Source organism: Neofelis nebulosa, chromosome 4 (assembly GCF_028018385.1).
Source record: "Neofelis nebulosa isolate mNeoNeb1 chromosome 4, mNeoNeb1.pri, whole genome shotgun sequence".
NCBI lineage: Eukaryota > Metazoa > Chordata > Mammalia > Carnivora > Felidae > Neofelis > Neofelis nebulosa.
In genome coordinates, this window is record NC_080785.1 from 5,763,625 (window position 1) to 5,788,881 (window position 25,257).

At 48.2% G+C, this 25,257-nt stretch overlaps 1 protein-coding gene across 12 annotated transcripts in view; it reads left to right on the forward strand.

Annotated features, from left to right (window-relative positions):
* Positions 1–25,257, forward strand: part of PRKAG2 (protein kinase AMP-activated non-catalytic subunit gamma 2) — a 261,150-nt gene that overhangs the window by 177,428 nt on the left and 58,465 nt on the right. For 8 of the 12 annotated variants that reach the window (XM_058723747.1, XM_058723752.1, XM_058723748.1 and 5 more), the window contains one exon: positions 23,620–23,689. In XM_058723747.1, coding sequence (XP_058579730.1) covers positions 23,620–23,689 — 70 coding nt within the window. Of the gene's footprint in view, positions 1–22,916; positions 23,023–23,169; positions 23,217–23,619; positions 23,690–25,257 lie in introns of those variants that run through there. The other 4 variants (XM_058723758.1, XM_058723756.1, XM_058723757.1 and 1 more) reach the window with 4 other exon arrangements.

The window sequence follows — 25,257 nt, forward strand, 5'->3', positions numbered from 1 at the left end:
AGTCTGGAGTGGTGAAGCAGGGGTTCGGAAAATGATTCTCTTTGCCCCTTTGGATGAAAGTGCATTCTGGTGGTGGAACGTGACCAGATGTACTCGCGCCTTCTAGGCGGGCTTGTCTTGATTTGCATTTAGATGGAAATTCCTTCGGCTCAGAACCAGGATTTTCCTCTCACCCATAGCCCTTGGAAAAGCATTAACTTTGCCTGGTGGAGGGTCACGGGTACAACAGAGACACAAACCCAAACACCAGGATTAATAGCTTTGTGGAAGGACTCCGTAGAAATTAGCCGCTGGAATGGTGGAAACGTTTCGAACAGGCCTCCCCTGGCATCTCTCTGAGGCCGGAGTGGGGAACCTGTTCACGAGGGACTACCCGAATTCTCTAGCAGTGCTCCAGTCGACCTGCTTCTGGAGGCTGTGTGTCGTAACACGTTTTCCCCGCGATTTTTGAGGCTGGGCACAGAACCCGAGAGCACTGCTGTTTTGAGTCCCGAGTCAGGATTACATCTTCTCATCACGAGTGTGACCAGAGGCATTGTCTTCAGTAAAAGGGGGATCGAAGCAGGTGGTTCGAGAGCAGACTCTCTAAGGAACTACACAGAGGCGATTCCAATGTGATTTCTACACCTCGGCCAACGATTTCCTCTTTGCACGCCGTAGCAAAAGCAGATTAAAAGCCCTTTGCTCATCCTGTGTTCATTCACAAATTGGTAAGGCTATTCAATTACCTCGGTTTAGTCTGATTATGCCGTTCCATTTACCATCTTTGCATTTAATTTCAAAAATTAGGTACATCTGGAGAAGTATTTGATTATCTCTTTTAAAAATAGCCTTCCTCTGGGATGACGGAATCCTGGAGATGGGTAGTGGCACAACAGCGTGAATGTACTTGACTGAACTGTGTGCCTAAAAAGGGCTAAGAAGGGGGCGCCTGGGTAACTCAGTCAGTTAAGCGTTTGACTTCAGCTCAGGTCGTGATCTCGCCGTTTGTGAGTTCGAGCCCTGCGTCGGGCTCTGTGCTGACAGCTCCGAGCCTGGACCCTGCTTCGGATTCTGTGTCTCCCTCTCTCTCTGCTCCTCCCCCATTCATGCTCTGTCTCTCTCTGTCTCAAGAACAAATAAACATTAAAAAAAATTTTTTTTTTTTTTAAAAGACCGCGACAAGGTTGTTCAGCAATGGACTTTCCGCTAATGTTCTAATCAGGCCCCGTCTTCAGTTTACCCAGTTGGGTTGTCAGGAGGATGTGATTTTCAAAGGTCTCATTTTCATAAAATGTGGTGGTCACGCAATATTAGCTATTACTTTCGACTCTTCAAATCGTGAAGCCGACTGCTGGGTGTAATCTAGTAAACGATGCACATGACCTGTAGCCTGGAGAACATGTTTAATGTACCAGGAACCATCGGACGGAGATCGTATTGGTATTTGGATACAAGAAGGTGCAATTCCAGCAGACCTACTCGCTGGCGATCAGATTCTTTTAAGAAACCGACTATATAATACTTTAGTACCGGGAATCTGCAGGCGTGTCTGAGCTCTTTCCGTGCTGGGGACTCAGCGGCCACTCTGAGGACTCAGGTGGGCAGGGGCACGAAAGGAACGTTTTCCTCTTCTTCAGATCTGTCCTTGCTCTGGACTTGATTCCGGCCTTTCACTTTTGTTACGCCTGGCCACTGACAATGAGGTTGGGGGAATCCGCAAATACAAATTCACGTGCTCATTACCCAGATAGGATGATGCTGGAATTGGGAGGTATTATCCACATAGTTTATTCTTTTCCAGAATGTAAGAATGAATTGCAGAAATAATTTAACATTAGCTACGTTGGATGTGTTCTGACATTGCTAAGGGAAAAAACTATACTTAACTCACTCAGGAGTTTTCCTAGTAGGCCCCCCAAGAGGCTGTATCTAATAGCATTATGTGCTGAAACCATCAGAGCATTTCTCTTCAAAATAGAGACTTGATGTCAGTGGCTCAAGAAAGATTCTATGATCCTTCCTGCTCTCGGGCCACATGTCTAGGGATGGGGCCGTGTTATCACTCTGCCTGCCCACTTGTTCAATCTTACAAATGGGCAATCAAAGAAAATGTCTATCTCCCACTGGGCATTAACTGTAGACTGCATTTCACTTGTGCATTAGGTTTGCCGCATTGATTGTGCAAAGACTGTAATGTTAAGGTATCTGCATGATGTGAGAGGAAAGGCCTTAAAGTCAACATGAAAACTTGTCCATTGCCTTATTACAGGATGGCAAAAGCAAGTACAAGGGCTTTTAGAGCCAGTAGCTCCAAGAACATAGACCATAGCCAGCATTCAGCTTAAATGGAAGGGGGTGTACGTATTCCCCTCAACATCGCAAAGCCATTTTTTATTTTTCTGAGAAATAGTGGAGGAGGCAGAAACAGCAGGAGAGCACAGAAGGCATTGCCTGGCTACAACAACTACGAGTAATAAAAGAAGGTCTATTCAAAACAAAATTATAAAGAGACTACTTTGGAAATAAACCACCAAGACCAAACGTGAGAAGATCGAGTTATGTTTACAAATATATTTTGTTGAGTAGCTAAGCACATAAAATAAGGTCAAATTTTATTTCCGTTCCGACAGCACCTTAACAGGGCAGCTTGGATCGTGGTTGATTGTTCAGTCACCAGATCCCCCCCTAGTAACCGTCTCCTAGTAAGGAGAGAGTAAGACTCATTCTCCTCTCCAGTCTTAATGAATTAAATTCTGAATGGACTCAGAAGATCATCAGCCCGTAATTAGGAGTTTCTGTGCCCTATTTCCAGTTTGGTCCTTAACACAAATGGACAGCAGATGCAATGATACGAACGGGCTCCTTACTCATCTACGCCAGAAATGACCTTGATCGAATGATTGCAACACACTGTCCTAGACGTTCAGTGATACTAGTTGTGGCTTAGTTAAACTCGTAACACGCCGCTCGTTGAAGTGTGTGGGATAATCCTATCTCATAGCGTTTCTGCGTGTTCTCTGCCCAATATGCAACTAGATAAGGCACATTTGGATGCAAATATTTTGCGAAAATGTCACTTTCAGTCTTTAAAAAAAATTGTTTTAATGTTTACTTTTGAGAGAGAGCGTGCGAGTGAGCGTGTGAGTTAGCGAAGGGGAAGAGAGAGAGGGAGACGCAGAATCTGAAGCAGGCTCCAGGCTCTGAGCTGTCAGCACAGAGCCTGACGCGGGGCTCGAACCCATGAGCCATGAGATCATGACCTGAGCTGAAGTCAGATGCTTAACCGACCGAGCCACCCAGGTGCCTCTGTCATTTTGAGTCTTAAAGTGGTCTTCAGTGGATTTGGAGAACACAGAGGACAACAGTAGGTGCTCTGGGATCCGTGGGACAAATTTACCCACCATCCTTTGAATATAATATGGTTGATTATTCTTTCTTTAATAAACATTTGGCACGTTGGTTTCTTACAGAAAATGCAGGTTCTTTGACTTCCCATCCTCCCAGTGTGATACAGTCCCTCTACCCTGCCTGGTTTGTAGATTATGAAATTAGGGACACAGTGAAAACCCACTTGTTGCTGCCTGTCACGAGCCAGGCACACACTATTTCGGTTAAGTCTCCGCCAGCTCAGCAAAGGAGGTATTATTATCTCCTTTCGAAAACGTAAGTAATCTGCTTGAGATTCTGTGCCTAATACCTAGTAGAGACACGGTTCACGTGGAGACCTACCTTTGAAACCTATGTTGTTTTCCCGTTATGAAACAGCACCCCCCAAATTAAGAACAACTATTGGGGTACCTGGGTGGCTCAGTGGGTTAAGCCTCCGACTTAGGCTCAGGTCACGGTCTTACAGTTTGTGGGTTTGAGCCCCACATTGGGGTCTGTGCTGATGGCTCAGAGCCTGGAACCCGCTTCAGATTCTGTGTCTCCCTCTCCCTCTGCCCCTCCCCCACTCATGCTCTGTCTCTCTCTCTCCTTCAAAAAAAAAATATTAAAGGGGCGCCTGGGTGGCGCAGTCGGTTAAGCGTCCGACTTCAGCCAGGTCACGATCTCGCGGTCCGTGAGTTCGAGCCCCGCGTCAGGCTCTGGGCTGATGGCTCGGAGCCTGGAGCCTGTTTCCAATTCTGTGTCTCCCTCTCTCTCTGCCCCTCCCCCATTCATGCTCTGTCTCTCTCTGTCCCAAAAATAAATAAAAAACGTTGAAAAAAAAATTTAAAAAAAATTTTTTTAATAAATTAAAAAAAAAAAACCTATTATTTATTGGCACCTAGCTGGAGCCGAGAACCGAACCAGGCACATAACACACATCGACACGAGCCTCAGAGACCGATGTGCTGAATACATAGGCAGCGTGTGGGAGGGTGGGGGCTCAGATCCTGGACCGCTGAGGGAAGAAGGGCATGAGCTTCGAGGTCAAGTACACCTTGTTCCCGTCGGCACTCCTTGCTTTCTTCATTTCGTCTCTGCTTTAGTCACGTGTTTTGACTTTGACGTTAGTCTTAGAAATCTTAACTGAAGGAAGTAACGCCTGGCGAATGATGCCCCCCTTTTGAGATTTTTGCCCACTCTTGGCTTCTCTGAATCCCGGGATGTTACCTGCACCAAAGCACTGACCCGACACAACCAAGTCACCTCCCCTTCCTAAAGCAGGAAACAACGATGGAAGAGAAGGCCGGTGCTGACTTGATTCACACACGCTCTCTAAGACATGGCCTCCCTTGACTCGGGGCCTTGCAAACGGATCCCGTCTTTCAAGGGTCTACGCTTGGCCCAGAACGTGGCGGACTAAGGCACTTGCGTGTGAAAGGAGCTCTGGTTTTTCGCACCGTCGTGAGGCGTCCCCGGTGTTGGCATCTGATTGCAGCTTCTAGTTGTTTCCAGTTTGTCTTGACTCACCGGACAGCACACGTGTATTTCTCCGGGGCCATGATGAGTAATGACGTGCTTATGATTTTTTTAACGTCGCCACAGAAGTGAACCACGGTGTGGCGCTACTCAGGCTTTAGGTTTAGTCATCATAGTTTATTCACTGATGAAATCAGTTAACTCACACATCCCTCCCAGCGCTGTGAGGCAGGCACTGTGTGACCCCCGTTGTACAGAGGAGACCACTGAGGCACAGACAGCTCCGTGGGTGCGTGGCCTGTGCCATGGCCCTGTGCTTACAGGGGCCACCTCCTGCTTCAAAGCGCGGTCTGTTGTCATCTGGAAGTTCTTCATTTTCGAGCAAAGGGCGCCTCGTTTTCATTTGGCTCCGGGGCCGGGCCAGTGAGGCGGGCAGTGCTGGAGTTCGATACCGTGTTCGAGTGAGAGGGCCAGGACTAGGCCCCGGGCGGTCGCTTCAGGGCCCACACTCCCTGCCCGTGTGGACCTGACCCACAGAGAGGAGGTTCTGGTCCCAGAGCGGCTGCCTTGCTGTGGCGGCCGTGGGTCTGTCCTCCGTGGAGCCCCCCTGCACACAGTCTGTTCATGGAGGCAGCCGTCGGGGGGAGATCACTGAAGACTGCTCCTGACTCGTGGGAGGACTCAACTAGTACCTGATGGGTTCCTGCTCTTTTTTTTTTTTTTTTAACGTTTATTATTTTTGAGAGAGAGCATAAGCACGGGCTGGGGAGGGGCAGAGAGAGGGGGAGAGAGGATCCGAAGCAGGCTCTGTGCTGACGGCAGTGAGCCCGATGCGGGGCTCGAACTCACGAACCTTGAGATCGTGACCTGAGCCGAAGTCAGATGCTCAACCCACTGAGCCACCCGGGCTCTTTTTAAAACAGAAATCTTGTAGTAGTTGATTGTTTAAACACTCTGAAGGGCCACCGCAGGAAAACAATGCCAATTTTCAAGTTGCATTCTCTTTAGGAGAGCATAAAACAGAGTAGAAGACAGACCGAGCCATAGGTTTTGAAACCCAGGCCATAAAAAGGTGCCTGCAAAGGCCTTTGGGAAACGAGCATGAAGCCTCCAGAAGCTTTGGAGTGATATTTATAGCCACACTGTGCGGCTTCTGTGATTCCATCAACGTTCCTTTATTGGGTTTCTTTTGCTTCCATAAAGACTTCGTTGCCGTACGTAAAGGCTCCTTTTGATGAATGCTTCTATTTTTAATTATGACTCTTCTTGTAAACCTCACTTTCAGTCGAAACGGGGGCATGGGGACCCTGGCTTGAAGGCACTAGTTATCTCTGAAGGCGAGGGGGCCACTGTGTTTGAAAGCTAATAGACAGAAGTCCCAGACGCTCGCCCTCACAGGAAGAATACTTCCTCATGGAGGGTGGGTTCTGAAAACAGATTAAGTAAAAGCCCCTAGGCAGACTGATGAGCGCCCCTGCATCCCTGCTTGGCTCCCCAAATGTTGGCAGCTGGGCTTTCCTCGGGACCGCCCGGCCATGCACAAAAGGAGGATCTCTCTTTAGGGAAAAGATCTGCACACCCTGAAACTCTGGCTTGTCACTTCCGTTTCACCGTGGCAAAGGGAGCCACCGGTCGGTGGCTCCCATCTGCATGTTCGGACCTCCCAGCTTAGCTCTTCAGGGCATTCCTGTTAAATGTGCAGCCAAAGAGAGCCAGGCATTGGAGGAAACCCCCTTCCATCACGAAAGACAGGAACAAAAGCAAACAGAAAAAAAAGGAAGCCTGAGAAAGCAATAAAGGGAGTAAAGGAAACTGCAGCCGTGAAAAAAGAGTAGGAAGCTCTCCAGGGCGCCTGGGTGGCTCCGTCGGTCGAGCGTCCGACTTCGGCTCAGGTCATGATCTCGCGGCTCGTGAGTTCGAGCCCCGCGTCGGGCTCTGTGCCTATGGCTCGGAGCCTGGAGCCTGCTTCGTGTTCAATGTCTCCTTCTCTCTCTGCCCCTCCCCCGCTCATGCTATCTCTCTCTGTCTCTCTCAAAAATAAATAAACATTTAAAAAAATAGGAGGCTCTATAAATTAAAAGGGGGTATTCCAAGATCGAGAGTTCGGGGAAGTAAACTACACAAAGGTTGTGCGTATATGTCCATACACACATGCACTAGAAGTTAACATCAAGCGTATCTCCTGGAAAGTAAGCCCTTAAAGGCGAGATAAAAATTGATGCCAGGAAGAAAGGGAAGAAGGGAGGGAGGGTAGGAAAGAGAGGAAGGAAGGAGGAAGTAAAAGGAAGGGACAGAAAGGAGAGAAGGGAAGAAGGAAGGAAGGAAAGGAAGGGAGGGAGGGAAGGAGGAAGGAGGGAAGGAAGGAGGAAGGAAGGAAGGAAGGAGGGAAGGAAGGGCATTAGTCCAGGAGGCTCAGCCGCTCGATCCTAGGGGTCCAGAGAGGAAGAACAAGGAAGACAGAAGGAGAATTAGAGGAGAACAAGAGGAGGGCACAACTTCCCAGACTGATACCCAGCACAAAACAAAAAGAAAGGGGGGCGGTGGGGGGAACCAGGGAAAAGAAACAAGACCCACACCAAGATACAGCATCGTGAAATTCCAAAACGGCAGGGATTAAAAAAAAAAAAAAAAATGAGCATAAAGCTTCCAGAGAGGAGGTGGAAACAAAGTGCACTTAAAAAGGGAAAGACACTGGGAATCAGAATGGCGTCAGACTTCAGAGCAGCAGCTGCTGGAAGGTGGCGGGGGCAGGGCTCTCAAAACAGAGGGCAGATGATTTCAAAATTGGGACTTGGGCAGGACATCAAATTGAGAGCCATTCTCAGACACACGAGGTCTCCAATAATTGACCCCCACGTACCTTTCCTCGGGAAGTTACTGGAGCATCCGGTCCCTCATGGTAAGGGCAGAAATTAAGACCCAGGCAGCAGGAGGATGCCCGGGGGCTGTGGGACCACCACGTGGAGGGTTGGGCTCACCTCGCCAGGTCTAGAAAGCCTGGGACAACATCTCCGAGAAGAGAATAAAACCCGCAGATCACCTCATGTGTCTCATCACACTGAGAGAAAACTTCTGGCTTTGGCCGAGTTTGGGGATGACTTTGTGGTAGACACGTTGAAAATTTAGCTCCCCCAAAACATTAAATCGCACCGAAAGGAAGGTTGCTTACGGCACAGTGAACAGCTGGCTCGGGTGTGCATAATATTTGCGTAGTCACGACACTGGTACATCTTGGATGTTAACATAACAAAAAAGGCAGGCAACTGTGTGTGTGGACGACGGGAGCAGCCGTGGTCGGGGTGCAACTGAGTGGTCACCTTGACCTTCTGCACAGGAAGTAAAATCGATGGCATGAAAGTTTACGTCTGGCACCATGAGTTAGCAGAGTCGACACCAGAGTCGCTGAAAATGCCTCTCCCTTTCAAACACGTATGTCGGGGGCTGCCTGGGTGACTCAGTCAGTTGGGCGCCCGACTTCGGCTCGGGTCACGATCTCGCGGTTCGTGGGTTTGAGCCCCGCGTGGGGGCTCTGTGCTGACAGCTCGGAGCCTGGAACCTGCTTGGGATTCTGTGTCTCCCTCTTTCTCTGCCCCTCCCCTCATCGCACTCTTATCTCTCTCTGCCTCTCAAGAATGAAGAAAACACTAAACAAACAAACAAAAATGTAATAAAATACGTATGTTGAAAAGCATTTAGGCAAAAAGCTCATGTCTTTTTTTTTTTTTCCCCCAACAAGCAAACTTCCTAGTAGTTTGAAAAAATGATGCGTGATGTGAGTGGGATAAAAGGGACAGGACTCTGTGGTTCATAAAAGGTAATGTGAATTTGGATCCTAGCTGTCCGGGACGCCGCTGGGATGATTAAGAGCTTCTCTTTAATAATGAAAGTGACTGTCTCAATAAAAATGGAAAGAAATGCCTACCTAACACAATCGAAGGTCATTAACTCCAGAGGAAAGGATGAAACGGGTGTTTCCTTTAAGTTTTATAAGCTCAGGAGTTCTTTTTTTTTTTTTAATTTTTTTAACATTTATTTATTTTTGAGACAGAGAGAGACAGAGCATGAATGGGGGAGGGGCAGAGAGAGAGGGAGACACAGAATCCGAAGCAGGCTCCAGGCTCTGAGTGGTCAGCACAGAGCCCGATGCGGGGCTTGAACTCACAGACCGCGAGATCATGACCTGAGCTGAAGTCGGACGCTTAACCGAGCCACCCAGGCACCCCTCAGGAGTTATTTCTGAGTTAGGTCTGCCGGGCAGCCAGTCAGCTGTTGTCCTCGAGCGTGTTGGTCTCAGGACACTTCTGCCCTCGTCATTCGTGAGGACCCAGGCTTTTATTTGTATGGGTCTCCTCTGTGGATATCGACCATGTGGAAAATTAAAGCTGAGAAATTTGAAAAAATACTAATTTATCTAAAAGATCAATAATAAACTCAGATATTCCCAGAGATATATATTTTTTAACGGTTATTTATTTTGGAGAGAGCGAGCGGGCGAGCACACACACGAGAGGGGGAGGGGCAGGGAGAGAGGGAGACACGGAATCCGAAACAGGCTCCAGGCCCCGAGCTGTCAGCACCGAGCCCGACGCGGGGCTCGAACTCACGGACCGCGAGATCGTGACCTGAGCCGAACTTGGACGCTCGCCCACTGAGCCTCCCAGGCTCCCCTAGATAAATTTTTACTCAAGAAAAAAAAAAAAAAAATTAGTGAGGAGAATGGCATCGCTTTATTTTATTGCAAATCTTTTTAAAGCCTGGGTTAAAAGACAGTGGGACTCTCCTGTCCGCTCCGGCATTCCTTCCGTTGCCATATGTTGTCTTGGATGAAGTACGTGAAGAAATTCCAGCCTCGAGCAGAGATGTGGTTGGAAAAGAGAGGCGTATTTTAACAGCCTCTTCCGAAAATTGTGGGTAGTCTTGACAAGTAGTAGTTTCTTAAAGGTTAGCTGCGACGTGGAATCTGAAACCCTATGAATGAGTTTCCGTAGTCTACTTAACAGAGTCTGTTCTATTTACATTAACATCTATCCGTCTGTCCCGCCCTGCACTTTGAGTCGATCTTTAACCCACGCGTGATCTTGTGATGTCGTGCGTTGATCATTGGGAAGATACGGGGTCCCTGACCAATGCAGATCTTCCAAATGTCAACACATTTTATCACGGCATCCGAAAAACCAAATCACCTTTATTAGTAACACTGCAGTCTCCCTGGGAGAAGTCTCTAAGTATTGGGAAGCTGTCAAGCTTCATTATGACAGACACTGCTTTTCCAAGATTCTGACTTTTGCTTGAAAAACTCAAGTGGCATCATCGGCAACAAATATTGGGTCAGTTGTTTGCCTTGAAGCGACAGGTTCCCTTTGTTCATTTTGGAAAAAAATGTCTGCCAGACACCCAAGTCTGAACAACCAGTTCAGACTGGTTGTTTTTCGGTGTCTCATTAAAAAGGCAGCTCAGGGGCGCCTGGGTGGCTCCGTCGGCGAAGCGTCCGACTTCGGCTCAGGTCACGATCTCGCGGTCCGTGAGTTCGAGCCCCGCGTCGGGCTCTGTGCTGACAGCTCGGAGCCTGGAGCCTGTTTCGGATTCTGTGTCTCCCTCTCTCTCTGCCCCTTCCCCGCTTGTGCACGTGCGCGTGCTCTCTCTCTCTCAAATATAAATAAAAACATTATAAAATTAAAAACAAAGCAGGATATGTACTGAAGGGTTGAGATTTAATAAAATGAATGCATTCTACGCCCTCAAAGATACTCCCATGTGAAACTGGCTTATTTCCTCCACGGTGGAAGCTTAGCGTCATTTGCCACCAGCTTGGTGTGAGATGAAATGCCGGAGAATTCTGGGGCACCGACGTCGATGGGGCTCAAGCAGTAGTGGGTGAAAAGCAGATATTTATTGCCTTAGTGTTCTCATGAGACATGTTGACTGCGCCGTTGTAAGGCGTCCCCACCATCCATACATCTTTCAGAATGCTAACGACAGAGACGGGGACTGAGGAGTTTCATAGGATTTATGACCGTATTGGGATCCCCTGTTTGGTCCCAGTCTTAACACGCAAGCCATGCCCTGGAGGGAAAGGGTTCCTAACCGTCCGCCTTTCAGCAGGAAACTAATAAACCATTTTTCTTGAAAATGTTTGATGTTTGAAAAAAAGTGGAAATGCTAATACGTAGTCTTTATTCTGTTACCACTCCCGTGTGTGTGTGTGCGCGCACACGAGTGTGTGTGTGCACTTTTCCTCCAGATATGTAGACTATATACCTGAATATACCTATTTTGGTTTTTTTTTCATGTTCATTTATTTTTGAGAGAGAGAGTATAAGCGGGGGGTGGGGACAGAGAGAGGAGGGGACAGAGGATCTGAAGCGGCCTCTGTACTGACAGCACAGAGCCCAATGTGGGGCTCAAACTCACGAACTGTGAGATCATGACCTGAGCTGGAGTCCAACCCTTAACTGACTGAGCCACCTAGGCGCCCCCCCCTCCCCCCCCCGCTGCCCCCCGCAAATATACCTTTAAAAAGCACCAAGTGACATGTCAAAGGTTTGGTCTAGACCAACTTTACACTCTATTACTTGTGCCTTAAAAATGAATGAGTTGAAATCATTTTTCCCTCGGGCCTCATTTATTCCTTATAGACACTGGCTACTCTCTCTGTGGTGAAGAGAAACTTAATCATGTTTGGTGAACAAACAACACTTCCTGGAACTGTTGTCCCATGTGCGTGACTAAATCGTTCAGCCCAGAGACATCAGGGGTTATACACCATCTTCCTTTATTATCCTGTTTATGACTATAAACTACGATAAGGAAAAATCTTGACCCACTACTCACACACGTGTATGTATAATTAAGACACCTTTCTGGAAACAGCGATCACCCTCAGTGCAAAGTGGTATTTCTGTGATATTTCATTTGAAACCAAGCTAGTCCTTTCTTGTTGTTGTTTATTTTTGAGAGAGAGAAAGAGCATGAACGGGGGAAGGGGCGGAGAGAGAGAGGGAGACCCAGAATCCGAAGCAGGCTCCGGGCTCCGAGCCGCCGGCGCAGAGCCCCACGCAGGGCTCGAACTCACCAACCGCGAGATCGTGACCTGAGCCGAAGTCGGATGCTTCGCCGACGGAGCCACCCAGGAGCCCCTAAACTGACACATTAAACTACTTTCGTCACCCGTGAATGGGTCACAGTATACAGTTTTTAAACCAGGGGTTTAGACTTGGTTTCTTACAGGCTGTTTTCTCAAATTCCTGGTGTGGTAGACATTTTGGGGCTGTGGCGACTCGGGGCTGCTGTGTGTCTGATGCAAGTGTCTCTTCTCTTTCATTCTGTTGACCTCTCTTATTGCTTCCTTGAGAGGACCCCGTCTTCTCACTGAAAGTCCCCCCACTTTGCCCATGTGGATACCAGCCCTGGCATTCTGGCTTCTGGTGCTGACTTCTCTTACTCTCGTAGACCAGTTTTCCCAAAGTGTAGGGTGAATACCACTATGGTATGCAGGATAGTTTTAGGTGGTATAAGGACGAACGTTTTAATAGCTACATATTTGTGCGTCACGGAGAACTATATCTAGAACACCCATACCTACGGTTTCCTGGAGTTGGCGGCTAAAGGCTAATTTTTAAAGTCAATTTTATCTTATTTTTTTAAGTTAATTTTTTTGAGAGAGACGGGGGGTGGCGTGGGGAGTGCAGAGAGAGAGGGAGAATCTCCAGTGCCGTTAGCCTAGAGCCTAATATAGGGCTCAGTGTCACGAACAGGACACAAACCGTGCGGTCGTGACCTGGGCCAAAATCAAGAGTCGGACGCTCCACCAATGGCACCCAGCTGCCCCTAAAGTGAATTTTAAATCATTGTACCAGTTGCACGGAGATAGGACAAAATGACTGAAGGTTGAGGAGCAGAGCTGCTGAATCCAGGCCCCGTCTGTCTCGCCCTCCCTTCCCTCACATACTCACAGACCCTAGTTACCTGCCTGAGCTACCTCTTGGACAGCCAACCGACACCTGGAACTCAGCAGGTTTAACCCCAGCATTTCTCCTTTCTTACCTCAAATGGGCTCATCCTGTCCGTTTTCCCCGATGTCCTAGTCCCTTGTGTTTATTTCATAATCCATGGAAATACCAAGTCCAAACTCCTCACTATCTCTGCGATGCTTCTCGGAGTAGCTTGCTTCATTTTTCCATTCGTCGGAAAGACATCGTAAACCTTCATGCGGATTCCAGCCTCTCCCATGCCCATCCCTTTCCACTCTACACCGCTGTTAAGATCTTTTGATGTCATCAGAGCAGGCTGCGGAAGTTACACTCCCCTCCTCCTTCCTCCTCGCGTCCTACCACATGAAATCGAATCCCGTCCCCTTGGCCCCCAGGGGTCTCTAGCGATCTATCCTTAATTTCCGTACTGGAACACTCCGCGCTCAGATCAAGGCCATTCGCCTGCTGTGTCCTGCAGGTGTCTTGACCCCTCGAGCTTTCCTGCCGTGGCCACCACCTGAAGTGGCCTCCTTCCCTTGCTTCCTTTAAATCTGCCTCCTTGATTCGCCTCCTAAAGGAAGCCGTGCATCTCAAAGGATTCTTAGCATTTGTGCACACTCTGCGGTCGCTATAGAGCTGCTTTGTGTCTTTGTTGTTGTTTTTTTTTTTTCAACTTAAACGACTTTGTAATTTTTGACGGCGTTATATATATGCAGAAATACAGTTTTCACAATTAGGCTAAAACCTCCCCCTGATTAGCATCTCACCTCCCAAGGGCAGGGCCGAGATCGGCTAGAGTTCCCAAATACCTTGTGGGATGCTTTTGGCTGCAAAGTAACAGAAAACCGCGACTCAAAGTGGCGTGAAGGATAAAGACATCTACTGCCTCAGGTTACAGGTACAGAAGTAGGACAGGCCCCAGGCAGGGGGAGATACAGGCCTGCTCAGTGATGTCACCAAGGACCCAAGTCCTTTCTCTTACTCAGCCCTGGCTTCATCTGAAGGCTGGTCCTCAGTAGTAGTCAAGGCTACGTGCTCTCTGCGGCCAGAACGGGGCGGGGCGGGGACGTGCTTACCTGCGTGCGGGCGCGGATCCTCTTCACCCATAAGCCCTCCCTTTTACTCCAGGAGAGTAAGGAACGCTGTCACCATCGCGTCTCACGTAAGCAAAGGGTGTGCACTGCGACGAAATGAAGGACTTGTTCTAGGAAAGAAGTTGGTAGAAGAGGCGTGAATGCCACGCAGGCAAAACCAACAGGATCCACTACAACGTGGTGCAATGTGCCACGCCCTGAGGGGTACACACTGGAAATAAGGGGTTGCAAGGGAGGCTAAGGTGGGGAATGTATCTGTGTCTACACTCTGCGTCTATGGACATACACATAGAGACACCTATGTTCTTACATACGTAATTCATAATAACACATACACACGTGTATGTTACATAGATAACATCACGTAGAGTATGAGAAATACTGTCTTTTCCGAATCAAGGCATAAACAAAATGGTACATTTAGATAAGAATCAGCGTGTATGTGTGACACGCTACCATGGAAGAATAGGTAAAATTATACAGCCCCTGGGAACCACAACATAAAGAACTAAAGGTAAGAGGCACCAAACGACGTGAATCCTCAGGTGGGAAATCCTAACTAAGCCGCAAAGCAGCCGCGGAAACTTACGAGTAAATTTATCACAGTCGCAGGGTATGAAGCTAACATACGAAAATCAATTACGTCTTCCGTGAGATGCTGACAGCAAACAATTAGCACATGAAATCTGGGAAAGAGTTTCACTTACAAAAGCATCAGAAAAACGCCCCCCCCCCCCCATCAGATACTTAGGAAAAAAATTAGTGAAAGATGTGTGGGACCTCTGCACTGAAAACCACAGAAGACGGCCGAGAGAGACCAAAGCGAACACAAATGAGCAGAAAGGTAAACCATGGTCCTGAATCGGAAGGCCTGACATTGTGAAGATGTGAATTCTTCCCAAATGGACCAACAAGTAAAATGGAATCCCAACCAAAATTCCAGGAGGCTTTTGGTTATTCTGAATTGTATGTGGAAACACAAAGGGCTTCGGGGAGCCAAAGCAAGTTTTTTAAATGAAGGACAAAGTTGGAAAATGCTCACCACCTGATTTCAAGACTTACTACAGACCTACGATGATCAAGAAGGGGCTCCTGGGTGGTTCAGTCGGTTAAGTGTCTGACTTCGGCTCAGGTCATGATCTCGCGCTTTGTGGGTTCAAGGCCCATGTCGGGCTCTGTGCTGACAGCTCGGAGCCCGGAGCCTGCTTTGGATTCTGTGTCTCCCTCGCTCTCTGCCCCTCCCCCACTCGTGCTCTGTCTCTCAAAAATGAACATTCATTTTTTTTTTTAAAGAAAGGGTGGTCATGACGAAAGTATAGATTGAGATCATTGAACAGAGTGGAGAGGCCAGAGACAGATGCCCCATATATAGTAGGTTGACCTTAGATAAAGATGCCACGGCAATCTTTTATTTTCATTGGGGAAAATAAAGTCTTTTAATTTTTTTTAATGTTTATTTATCTTTGAGAGAGAGACAGATAAAGCATGAGTGGGGGAGGAGCAGAGAGAGAGGGAGACACAGAATCGGAAGCAGGCTCCAGGCTCCGAGCTGTCAGCACAGAGCCCGACGCGGGGCTCGAACCCACGAACCGCAAGATCATGACCTGAGCCAAAGTCGGACGCTTAACCAACTGAGCCACCCAGGCGCCCCATTAAAGTCTTTTATTGGGAACAACTAGACACCAGTATGGGGAAAAAATGTACCTAAACTCTCACCATCCATCCTAATAAAAAATTAAACCAAAACAGATCAGAGACCTAAATGAAAAAAAATTCTAGAAGGAAACACTGAAGAAAATTTTCACACTCTTGGGGGGCAGGAGGCAAAGAGTTCTTAGGACACAAAATGCATGAATCATGAAAGGATAAATTGGATCTCATGAACCTCAGAATCATTATGCTAAGTGAAATAATCCAGGAGCAAAAAAGTATCTACTGAATGCTTCCATGTATAGAAAATTCTGGGAAATATCTATGATAGCAGCAAAAACTAGATCACTGATTGCCGAAGGAGGGATGAACCACAAAGGGGCACGAGGAAATGTCTGGGGTGAGAGAAATGTATGTATCTTGATTGGAATGAAGGTTTTTTGGTTGACTCATCAGATTGTACACTTGAAATGGATACCGTTTATTGTAGGCAAGTTTTGTCAATATAAAAGAGACACTAAATACCCTTCTGAAAAGATTTATAACTCGAGGTCTGCGGGACCTGTCTCTACACTTAGTTGGTTGGCTCTGTGTCCCCAGTTCACGTCAACCCTCCTGATTGGCGACATGACGTCGTAAATAGTGAGTAAAGATCAGCAGATTCCTCAGAGCCAAGTGCGGAAGAGGCAACAGAAGAATTAACAGGTCCCTTTGATTTCGACTTGACTATTATACTTCCTTCCAAGCACTTTATGTAGAACACAGCAGAAAAATGGCAGTGGTCTGTTAATCACTTTTGTCAATTCTCACCAATTTCTAGCCAGAGTTTCTATACATGAAGGAGTTTAAAAAACCCGGAAAGCTATTCTCATTGGCCTCTTCTGGGAAGGGCTAATGACTAGGCCAGTTGTAAGAGGAAGAGAACAGTGAAAAAAGCCACCATGGGACTTCATATCACTTTTTGTGTCGCTCGATTTTTTTTTTTTTTTTTTTTTTTTGAGATTTGTTTTTAAGTCATCTCCACACCCATGTGGGACTTGAACTCACAGCCCTGGGATCCACCGACTAAACCAGCCAGGCACCCCGTTTTGTGTCACTGTGTAATAGAAACACAGAAAAAAGTTTATGGCTTGATGCGCTAAGAATTGGAAGGTTAATTGAACGAATTGAGCAGTACTTATGTTTTTATTTGCAAAGGATTACGGGACAACAAGAATTACCAGGAGAATAGAATATATTTAGCTCCCAGTAAGTCATGTCAAACACAAACCTAAGAAGAAAATATTTTGGTTAGCAAACAATAAGAGCAGATTTGGATTTACTTGTGAAAAGCAGGAGAAAGACGTATTTCAGACCCTAACTGCTGAGCTCCACAAACATGAATCTTGAAGAGGAACAAACTGATCCTATGTAGGTGTAGGGTTCCCACTTCTTATCTTTGATGTGCATTTCTAATCATAGCAAATATTTTATTGACCACCGACCGTGGCGCCTGGCATACAGCAGCTACTAAATATATGTTCAACGTCTGTCTTCAAAACCTTAACGTTATCTACTTTTTGAAAGTTAGAAGACAGTTTAAAGAAAGAATCCGGGCAAAAGGGACATTTTTGGTTTAGTTCATTTTCTTCCTCTCTTATTGAGTCCTTTGAAATAGGTTTTTTATTTATTTACTTTTAAACTAAGTACTCCACCCAGTGTGGGGCTTGAACTCACAGCCACATGCTCTCTACTTACGGAGCCAGCCAGGCGCCTCTCTGAAACAGGTTTTCAGCTGACCGGAAGCCCCACTGAGCGTCGCAGTGCAGATGGACACTACTGGGGTGACCTCCCAGGTCACGAAGACAGGTAGAGAGGACTCAAGACCTACTTTAGGGGGATGGGTTTGAGTTGTCCATAGAAGATCCGAATGGAGACGAGCAGGAAGCAGTCCGGAACTCAGGCTTGCTGTGAGCTTGTGACCCAGGCTTGGAGGTGTTCCGCGCAGAGGAGGGGTCAGAGCTGATCCGAGAGCAGAGCGAGTGGCAGGAACAGGCAGATCCCGTCCTGGCACCAGTGGGCGCCCCCGTCCCACCTCCCCTTCCGCACAGAGGACCCCTTTAAGGCAGCAGTGGCAGGGCGGGGGAGGCGGGGACCTCAACGCTGCAGGTTTCCAAATGCTAAATTATTCAGGAGCCACTTATCCAGTATTTAAGGTTGATTTATTTCTTGCAGTAGCTTTTTAAGGTAAAATAAAAGGCAAAGCGAACTCCTATCTGACCTCAGTCCATAAAGGAAAAGCTTTTTTGGCAGTCATTTTGTGATCAAGTTTTCCTGTCCAGTAGTGATTCAAAATACTGTCTTTTGCTGCACCTAGGCACAGCTGTGTTAGACAAACCTTAATAATTTAGCATTTTTCACCAACCAGCAGGTCACGCTGCTAATGGCTCCGTGGTTTTCAGGCATTCAATAAAATTCAACTCCAGCTGCCTGTTCCCTCCCATCATCCCGGAGTGCAGCAGCCCAGACTGGCTGCAGAAGCCCATAGAATATGGTAGAAATACTGAGATCTGCAGGAGGCCCAGCTAGGAAAACCCGGCACCTCTCTCTACCGTGATCTGCCACGTTCAGTTCTCGAGAGAGTTGAGGTCCACGTAAGCCCCTTCTTTTTGTTTTCTTAATTTATTTGAGAGAGAGAGAGAGAGAGAGAGACAAAGCACAAGTGGGGGAGGGGCAGAGAGGGAGACACAGAATCTGAAGCAGGCTCCTGGCCCCGAGCTGTCAGCACAGAGCTCAACGTGGGGCTCGAACCCACGAACCTTGAGATCATGACCTGAGCCGAAGTCGGCCGCTTCACCGACTGAGCCACCCAGGCGCCCCTGCAACCCCCTTCTCTGCATGCAGAACACTGCCCGAAACCTTCCCTCTCCTGGCTTCCCCGTCTCCCCAAAATAGCTCACATTGAGTCTGGCTTATAAGTCAGTTGAGACTCTAAGAAAACATCACCTAAAATATCACCATGAAAGGGCAACTAACAATCACCAACCTTAAATGGTTTGTGCCAACCAATCCATCACTCATTTCACCCCGTCAACAAGTGTGTACATTGCAGACCCTCAAATTCCAGAAATTGACCTGGTATATTATAGAGAACAGTTTAATCTGGGAGCTATCCTACTAAGTGAAAGCAACCCGTGGAAATAAATTCTGCCTCCCGAACATATAGGACAGAAACGTTTTTATTTGAGCCTTCTCCTGCACACCCATTATCAAGTGAAGTGAAATCTGAGAAACTAACATTAATTTGTTTTAAGCTCTATTCTCTACCAACTTCAGCAGTAATGGCTACAGGACTTTTTAAGCCTGAGAACCACGTTTGCGAGCACACAGCCTGCGGAAATACATACTCCCACTCGTGGCCCGTTTCTGCCTCCCCAAAACAACTCATCAGGAGTACAGGTGAAATTGATGATACTTCCAATAAACACCAATTAGAGATTTGTTTTTACAATTATACTAGGATTACTGCAAGAAATTAAAATGCAGACCTTTCGATAATTAGAATGATTGACACTTCCACTCTGTACCCCTGTGCTTTTTTTTTTTTATTAAGCTTTTTATTTTGAGCTCATTGTAGATTCACATGCAGTTGTAATATACGTGTGCCCTCTACCTGGTTTCCCCCAAGGGTGACATCTTAACAAAACCAGAGCGCAGGAGAAATGGACGCCCCCCCCCCAACATTGCTAGTGAAAATGTAAAAAGGTACAGCCACCGTGGAAAACAGTTCGGCGATTTCTCAAAATGTTAAATATAGAGTTACCATATGACCCAGAAATTCTATTCCTGGGTCTATACCCAAGAGAAATGAAAACATATGTCCACACAGATGTACACGAATGTTTATAGCACCAATATTCACAATAGCCAAAATGGGGAGAATGGATACGTAAAATGTGGTCTATGCATTCAGTGGAATATTACTCAGCAATAAAAAGAAAGGAAGCGTTGATCCATGTTACAGCGTGGACGCTGAGTGAAAGAAGCTAGAGATTAAAAAAAAAACAAAAAAAACCTACATATTTTATGATTCCACGTCAGTGAAATTTGCCAGAATAGGCAAATCTATGAAGACAGAAAATAGGTTAGTGGTTGCCTGGGGCTGGGAATAGAGAGAGGTTAAGAGAGTGATAAGGAATGACCGCTAGTGGGTACAGGGTTTCTCTCTGAGATGATGAAATGCTGTAAACACAGATAGTGGCACAACTCGGTGAATATACTGAACACGCATTTTTATGGTATGTGAATCCTATCTCAATAAAAAAAAAAATTTTTTTAATTAACCCAACTGGTCATTTCCTCCACACAATTAAATAAGTGTGGCTTGACTCATGGGAGGAAAAATACAGTATAACACAAGCAGGATGTTGACATTGATGTTGACATTGATTCGGTCAAGATGCCGAACGGTTCCTTCACCACAAGGATCCCTCATGCTGCCCTTTTTTAGCCACAGGTACCTCTGTCCCCCACCCCCACCCTGACCCCTGCACCCACTAATCTGTGCTCCACTTGTACAATTTAGTCATTTCAAGAATGTTATATAAAGGGAGTAACATAGTATGTAACCTTTGGGGATGGGTTTCTCCCATTCATCCTAATTCCCTGGACATCCATGCGAGTGGTTGTGTGTATCGATAATTCATTCCTTTTTATTGCTGAGTACTGTTCCCAGGTATAGACGTAACATATTTTGTTTACCAGTTGCCTGCTGAACGACATCTGTTACTTCTGGTTTGGGCTATTACAAATGAAACTTCTATGAACATGGTATACAGGTTTTCACGTAAACGTAAGTTTCCATTTCCCAGGATAAATGCCCAAGACTGCAAATGATGTGTCACGTAGCAGCCTGCGGGTTTAGCTTCATAAGAAACTGCCGAGTTGTCTCCCAGCGCAGTGGTATAATTTGCCATCCCCACAGCAATGCAGAAGCGATGGTCCTCACCAGCATGTGCTGTTTATTTTTGTTTTGGCCGTTCTAAGAGGTGTGTGGTCACAGCTCACCGTGGTTTTAATTTGCGCGTCCGTGATGGCTCATGTTGTCAAACATCTTTTCACGTGCTTATTGCCATTTGCCTGTCTTTTTCCTATCCTAACTGAATTCTAACTTTTATTTTTCTAAGCTGGCGCTTTGAGAGTTCTTTATGTCTGCCAGATGCCAGTCATTTGTTGGCTCTGCGGTTTTACAAGTATTTTCTCCTACTCTGGCATGAGTCTTTTCATCGTCTTAACAAGGTCTGTCACCGAGCAGACATTTTTAATTTTACCGGGGTTCGGTGTGTTCATTTTACCTTTTATGGATCATGCTTTTTGATATCAAGCCTTACTCTTCGCCTAGTGATAGATCCCAAATGGTTTGCTTTTCTTTTTCTAGAAGTTTTCTAATTCTGCATTTTATTTTTAAGTCCATGACCCAATTTGAGTTCATTTTTGTATAAGGTGTGAGGCTCACATTGAGGTTGAGGCTTATTTTTTTTGCCTATCCGTGTCTGGTTGCACCACTGTTTTGGCACCTTCCTCAAGCCCATATTAAGGTGGGTCTATTTCTAGTTCTCTGTTTCTGTTGATTATGTGTCTCTCCCCCTACCAGTACCAAACAGCAGTGACTACTCCTACCTCATCATTTTCAAGACTGTCTTAGCTACTCTACAGCCTGTGCCTTTCCATACAAATTTAAGAATGAGTTCATCTTGTCTACCGTCCAACCTCGGCTTGGGTCATGATCCCCTGGTTCGCGAGTTTGAGCCTCAAATTAGGTTCTGTGCTAACAGTGCTGAACCTGCTTGGGATTCGCTCTCCCTGCCCCTTCCCACCCCCCCTCACGCTCTCTTGTGCGTGTGCTCTCTCCCTCTGTCTCTCGAAATAAAGAACTAAAGTTTAAAAAATAAAAAAAAAAAAAAAAGAAAACCTGGTTAGGATTTTGGTGGGAATTGCATTAAACGCAGAGATCAATCTGGGGGAAGACGGACCACTTTGCCATGTTGGGTCTTCCCATGCGTAAACACGGGATGTCTCTCCATTTATTTAGGATTTCTTCCATTACAACCACATTGTAATTTTCAGCATACGGATCCTGTACATGTTAAGTGTATCCCTACATCATGTTCTCTAGGGTTGATCATAGTATTGTTTGTAATAGCACTTTCCACATGTTTATTGTTAGTAGGTGGAAATGCAATTGATTTCTAGGTGTTGATCTTGCAGCCTACGACCTGGCTGAACTCACCAGTTCTAGTTTTGGTTGTTTTTGTTTTGTTTTGTTTTTCAATAGATTCCTTGGAACTTTCTGTGAAGACAACCATGTCATCTGAACATAGGGAGGATTTTACTTCTTCCTTTGCAATTTGCATGGCTTTTCTTTCTTTCTTGCCTTACTGCCGTGGCTGGAACTTCCAGCGATGTGTTGAATAAAAATAGTGTGAAAGCAGGCAGAGTTGCCTTGTTCCTGAGCTTAGAGGGAAAGCATTCAGGCTCTTGCTGTTAAATATGACGCAGCTGCAGGGTTTGTTTTTGGTTTGTTTTGTTTTGTTTTGTTTTGACCAACAAAGGTCTTACAAAATTAGTTTTGTCCTCTTCTCCCCCCCCCCCCCCGCCCCGCCCCCCACATACCCTTTTTGAGGAGAAGAAGCTAAGTCTCAACTTGGGGATTGGCCCAACCGAGATGACAGAGCAAAAAGGAACCGCAAAGGAGATTTTTAGTACTTCCTCTTCCAGGCCAGGCTTGCAAGAGTGATAAAACTAGGCTTCCTTTCGAGGGGGGGGGTGGGGGGGGGGTGGGGGTACTTTACAGCCCTAATCAGCGCCAGGGAGCTAATCTACCAGGGCCCTTGCAGTCTGCAGCGAGCTAAGGGCACCCTGTAGATGGGGCAGAAATTGGCTGTCACACCGGAGAGCCTCGGGGAGTGGGGCGCCTGTCCCCTCTCCCACTGCCCTGCTCTCCCAGGCAGCTCTGGCAGCTTCGCTTGCCTGCCACCCCGAGCTGCCGATAGCGGCGTCTCAGATACCCAGATCCAGGGTGACAGGAGTGGCCGGGGCCAGATTGAGATTTGTGTGAGCTTTTGGCAGTGGCTCAGCCCAAGCGGAGGATCAGCTGCGAAGGGAGCAAATTAAGACTTCCGTGGCTGGGTAAAACTGATAGCAACAAAGTGCAGCTACAATACGTGTAATCCCCGGAACGTTTCTTGTTTTTAATGGGGGCAGGGGATGGATAGTTTAATCTAAAATTTTAAAAAAGAAAAGCCATCACACACACACCCCCCCCCCCCAAGTCCGCGTTGCCCTCTCCCCTCCGGGGTCCCCGCAGGCCCCCGCCCCTCTCTCCCGGGCGTCGCCCCGCCCACCCGGCGGCGCTCCCCTCTCGCCCCACCCCCGGGCTGGCCGAGACCACACCTGCGCAGGTTAACCCTGCGGGGACGCGCCGCCCGTGGGTGGCGGGGAAGGTGAGCGGGGGAGCGCGGAGGGGCGGGGGGAGGCGGGAGGACCAGGCGAGGCTGGGAAAACGGGCCTCCGCTAATGGCGGCCCGGCGGCCGAGGCGGGAAGGAGGGCCGCGGCCGGAGGGGGGCGCCCCGGCCGCCGTCGCGCGAGCCGGCCCCGGGCTCCTCGGGGTCCTCTTCCCACGCTTCCTCCTCGCCGGTCCGTACCAAAGCCGCCGGGGGGCGGGGGGGCGGACCGATCCACTCGGGGAGGGGCGGCGGGTTAGGCCGCGGCCCGCGCCACCTGCGGCCCCCGGACGGGGGCGGGGGCTGGGGCTGAGGAGCCGGGGCCGCGCCGTCCTCTCCGTTCCCCCTCGGTTCCCTGCCGGCGGGCGGGGCCGCCGCGGCCGGGCCGCCCGCCCGCCGCCGGCCCGGAGGCCCCTCCCCACGGCGCCCCGCGCGTCCCCGCCCGCGCCCGCACTCGGCGCCCGCACCCCCGCGCGCCCCCGCCCGCGCCCCGCGCGCCCCCGCCCGCGTCCCCGCCCGCACCCCCGCGCCCCCGCCCGCGCGGCCGGGACGAGCGCCGCCGAGCGCATGCTGATCCCTGTCCTCCTCCTCCTCAGGCGGCGCTGGCGGCGGCCCCGGGACCCGCGGAAGCCGGCATGCTGGAGAAATTCGAGTTGGAAGAAGAAGGTGAGTGCCCCCCCCGCCCCCGCCGGAACGCGCTCCGTTTCGACGCGGAGGGGCCGGGGCGCGGGGACCGCCGGGGTTCACGCCCCGGAGGCCGTGCGGCCCCGGCTGCCGAGCGCGGCCGGGGACGCAGACGCCGAGCCGGCCGAGGACGTCTGCAGTGGCCCGCGGGTGCCGATCGGGGGTGGCGGGGGGGGGGGGGGGTTGGAATCCGGGCTGGGTCCGGGAGGGGAGCCCCGAAACCCGGCCATCCGCTCCGAGGGGCGGCCCTTTTGTCCTAACCAGCCCAACTCGAGGGAGAGCCAGGTGTCATGCAGCAGGAATTGTTTGTGGTGCCGCCGTACACGTAGAGGTAACCCCCAAATTGCGTTGATGGCCCATACCTTAAAATAACACCAACCGGTTCCCTGCTCTGTATTTCTGAAAATACCACCGGCAGGGTGTGTCTTCTGGTTAATAGGGAAAGTTAAATAGGAAAACCAGAAGCGGCTTCGCGAATTGGGTTTGAGTTCAGGTGACCCTGTCACTCCATCATTTCTGTCGCCTCTGCGCTCGCTCGGGTTTTCTCTCTCCTGCCCTGTTTGCTTCTTACTCACCTGGATCTTGTGAGGAAGCTGTTGAAACGTTGAAGAGGGTGAGTTCGTTCTTTGGCAAAATTGATATTTGAAACGGAATGCGATGAGCTTTCACCTGGATTTTATTTTGAAACTGTTAAAATGCAAAGGGCGCAAAGCTTGTTCTTTGCCAGAATTAGTATTTGAGATGGAATATGGCGAGCTCAGAGTCGGAAAAGAACTTTGTACGAGATGCTTGACAGTTTGAGGAATTTAATTTGAAAGAACTCCACGCTATCTCATGTGCTTGCGTTATTTATTTAGTGACTTCTCTTTGCCCCAGGAGTATTCATGGAATAAAGCTCCTGGAACAAAGAATGTGCCATGTGGATGCTGTGCCGTGTGCCAACTTTACTTTAATACTTCTGTTCATTTACAGCCAGGCAATGACTTAAATAAGCGTGCACAGCCAACATGAGAATGTCAACCAGATAGTATTAGGCCAGTACCTGCATTCATTTTCTGTTTTAGCTTCCCTGCAGCATTTCACAAGCACGTTGCTAGAAGATAATGCACGCGTAGTAATTATCATTAGAAGTCTGCATCCATATTTATTATTCACGAGCAGTTACGTGATACATTTCAGAATCTTACTGGGACCTAATTTGCATTTTCTCCTACTGAAAAATAACCCAGTGTCTTAAATCGAATCCTCCTCATTACTCATCAGTTGCATACCGCGGGTCAAATTTTGGCCACTGTCCACAGAACAATATGGTGTGCCTCCCTTTCCGTTGAGATGTCGAGTGTCTACATCGTAGGGGTTTTCTTTGTCCCTGATACCAGTAATAAGTGTCTATTGCGTTTAAACTTTTTGCAGATTCACTTGTGGGCCAGAGGAAAGTGGAGACCACATGCATTTAGAAAGACACCACAGTTATGGTTAAGGACATAGACCCAGCTTCACGTCTCAGCTCCATTTCTCGTGTAGCCATGTGACTTGGGACAAATCACTGA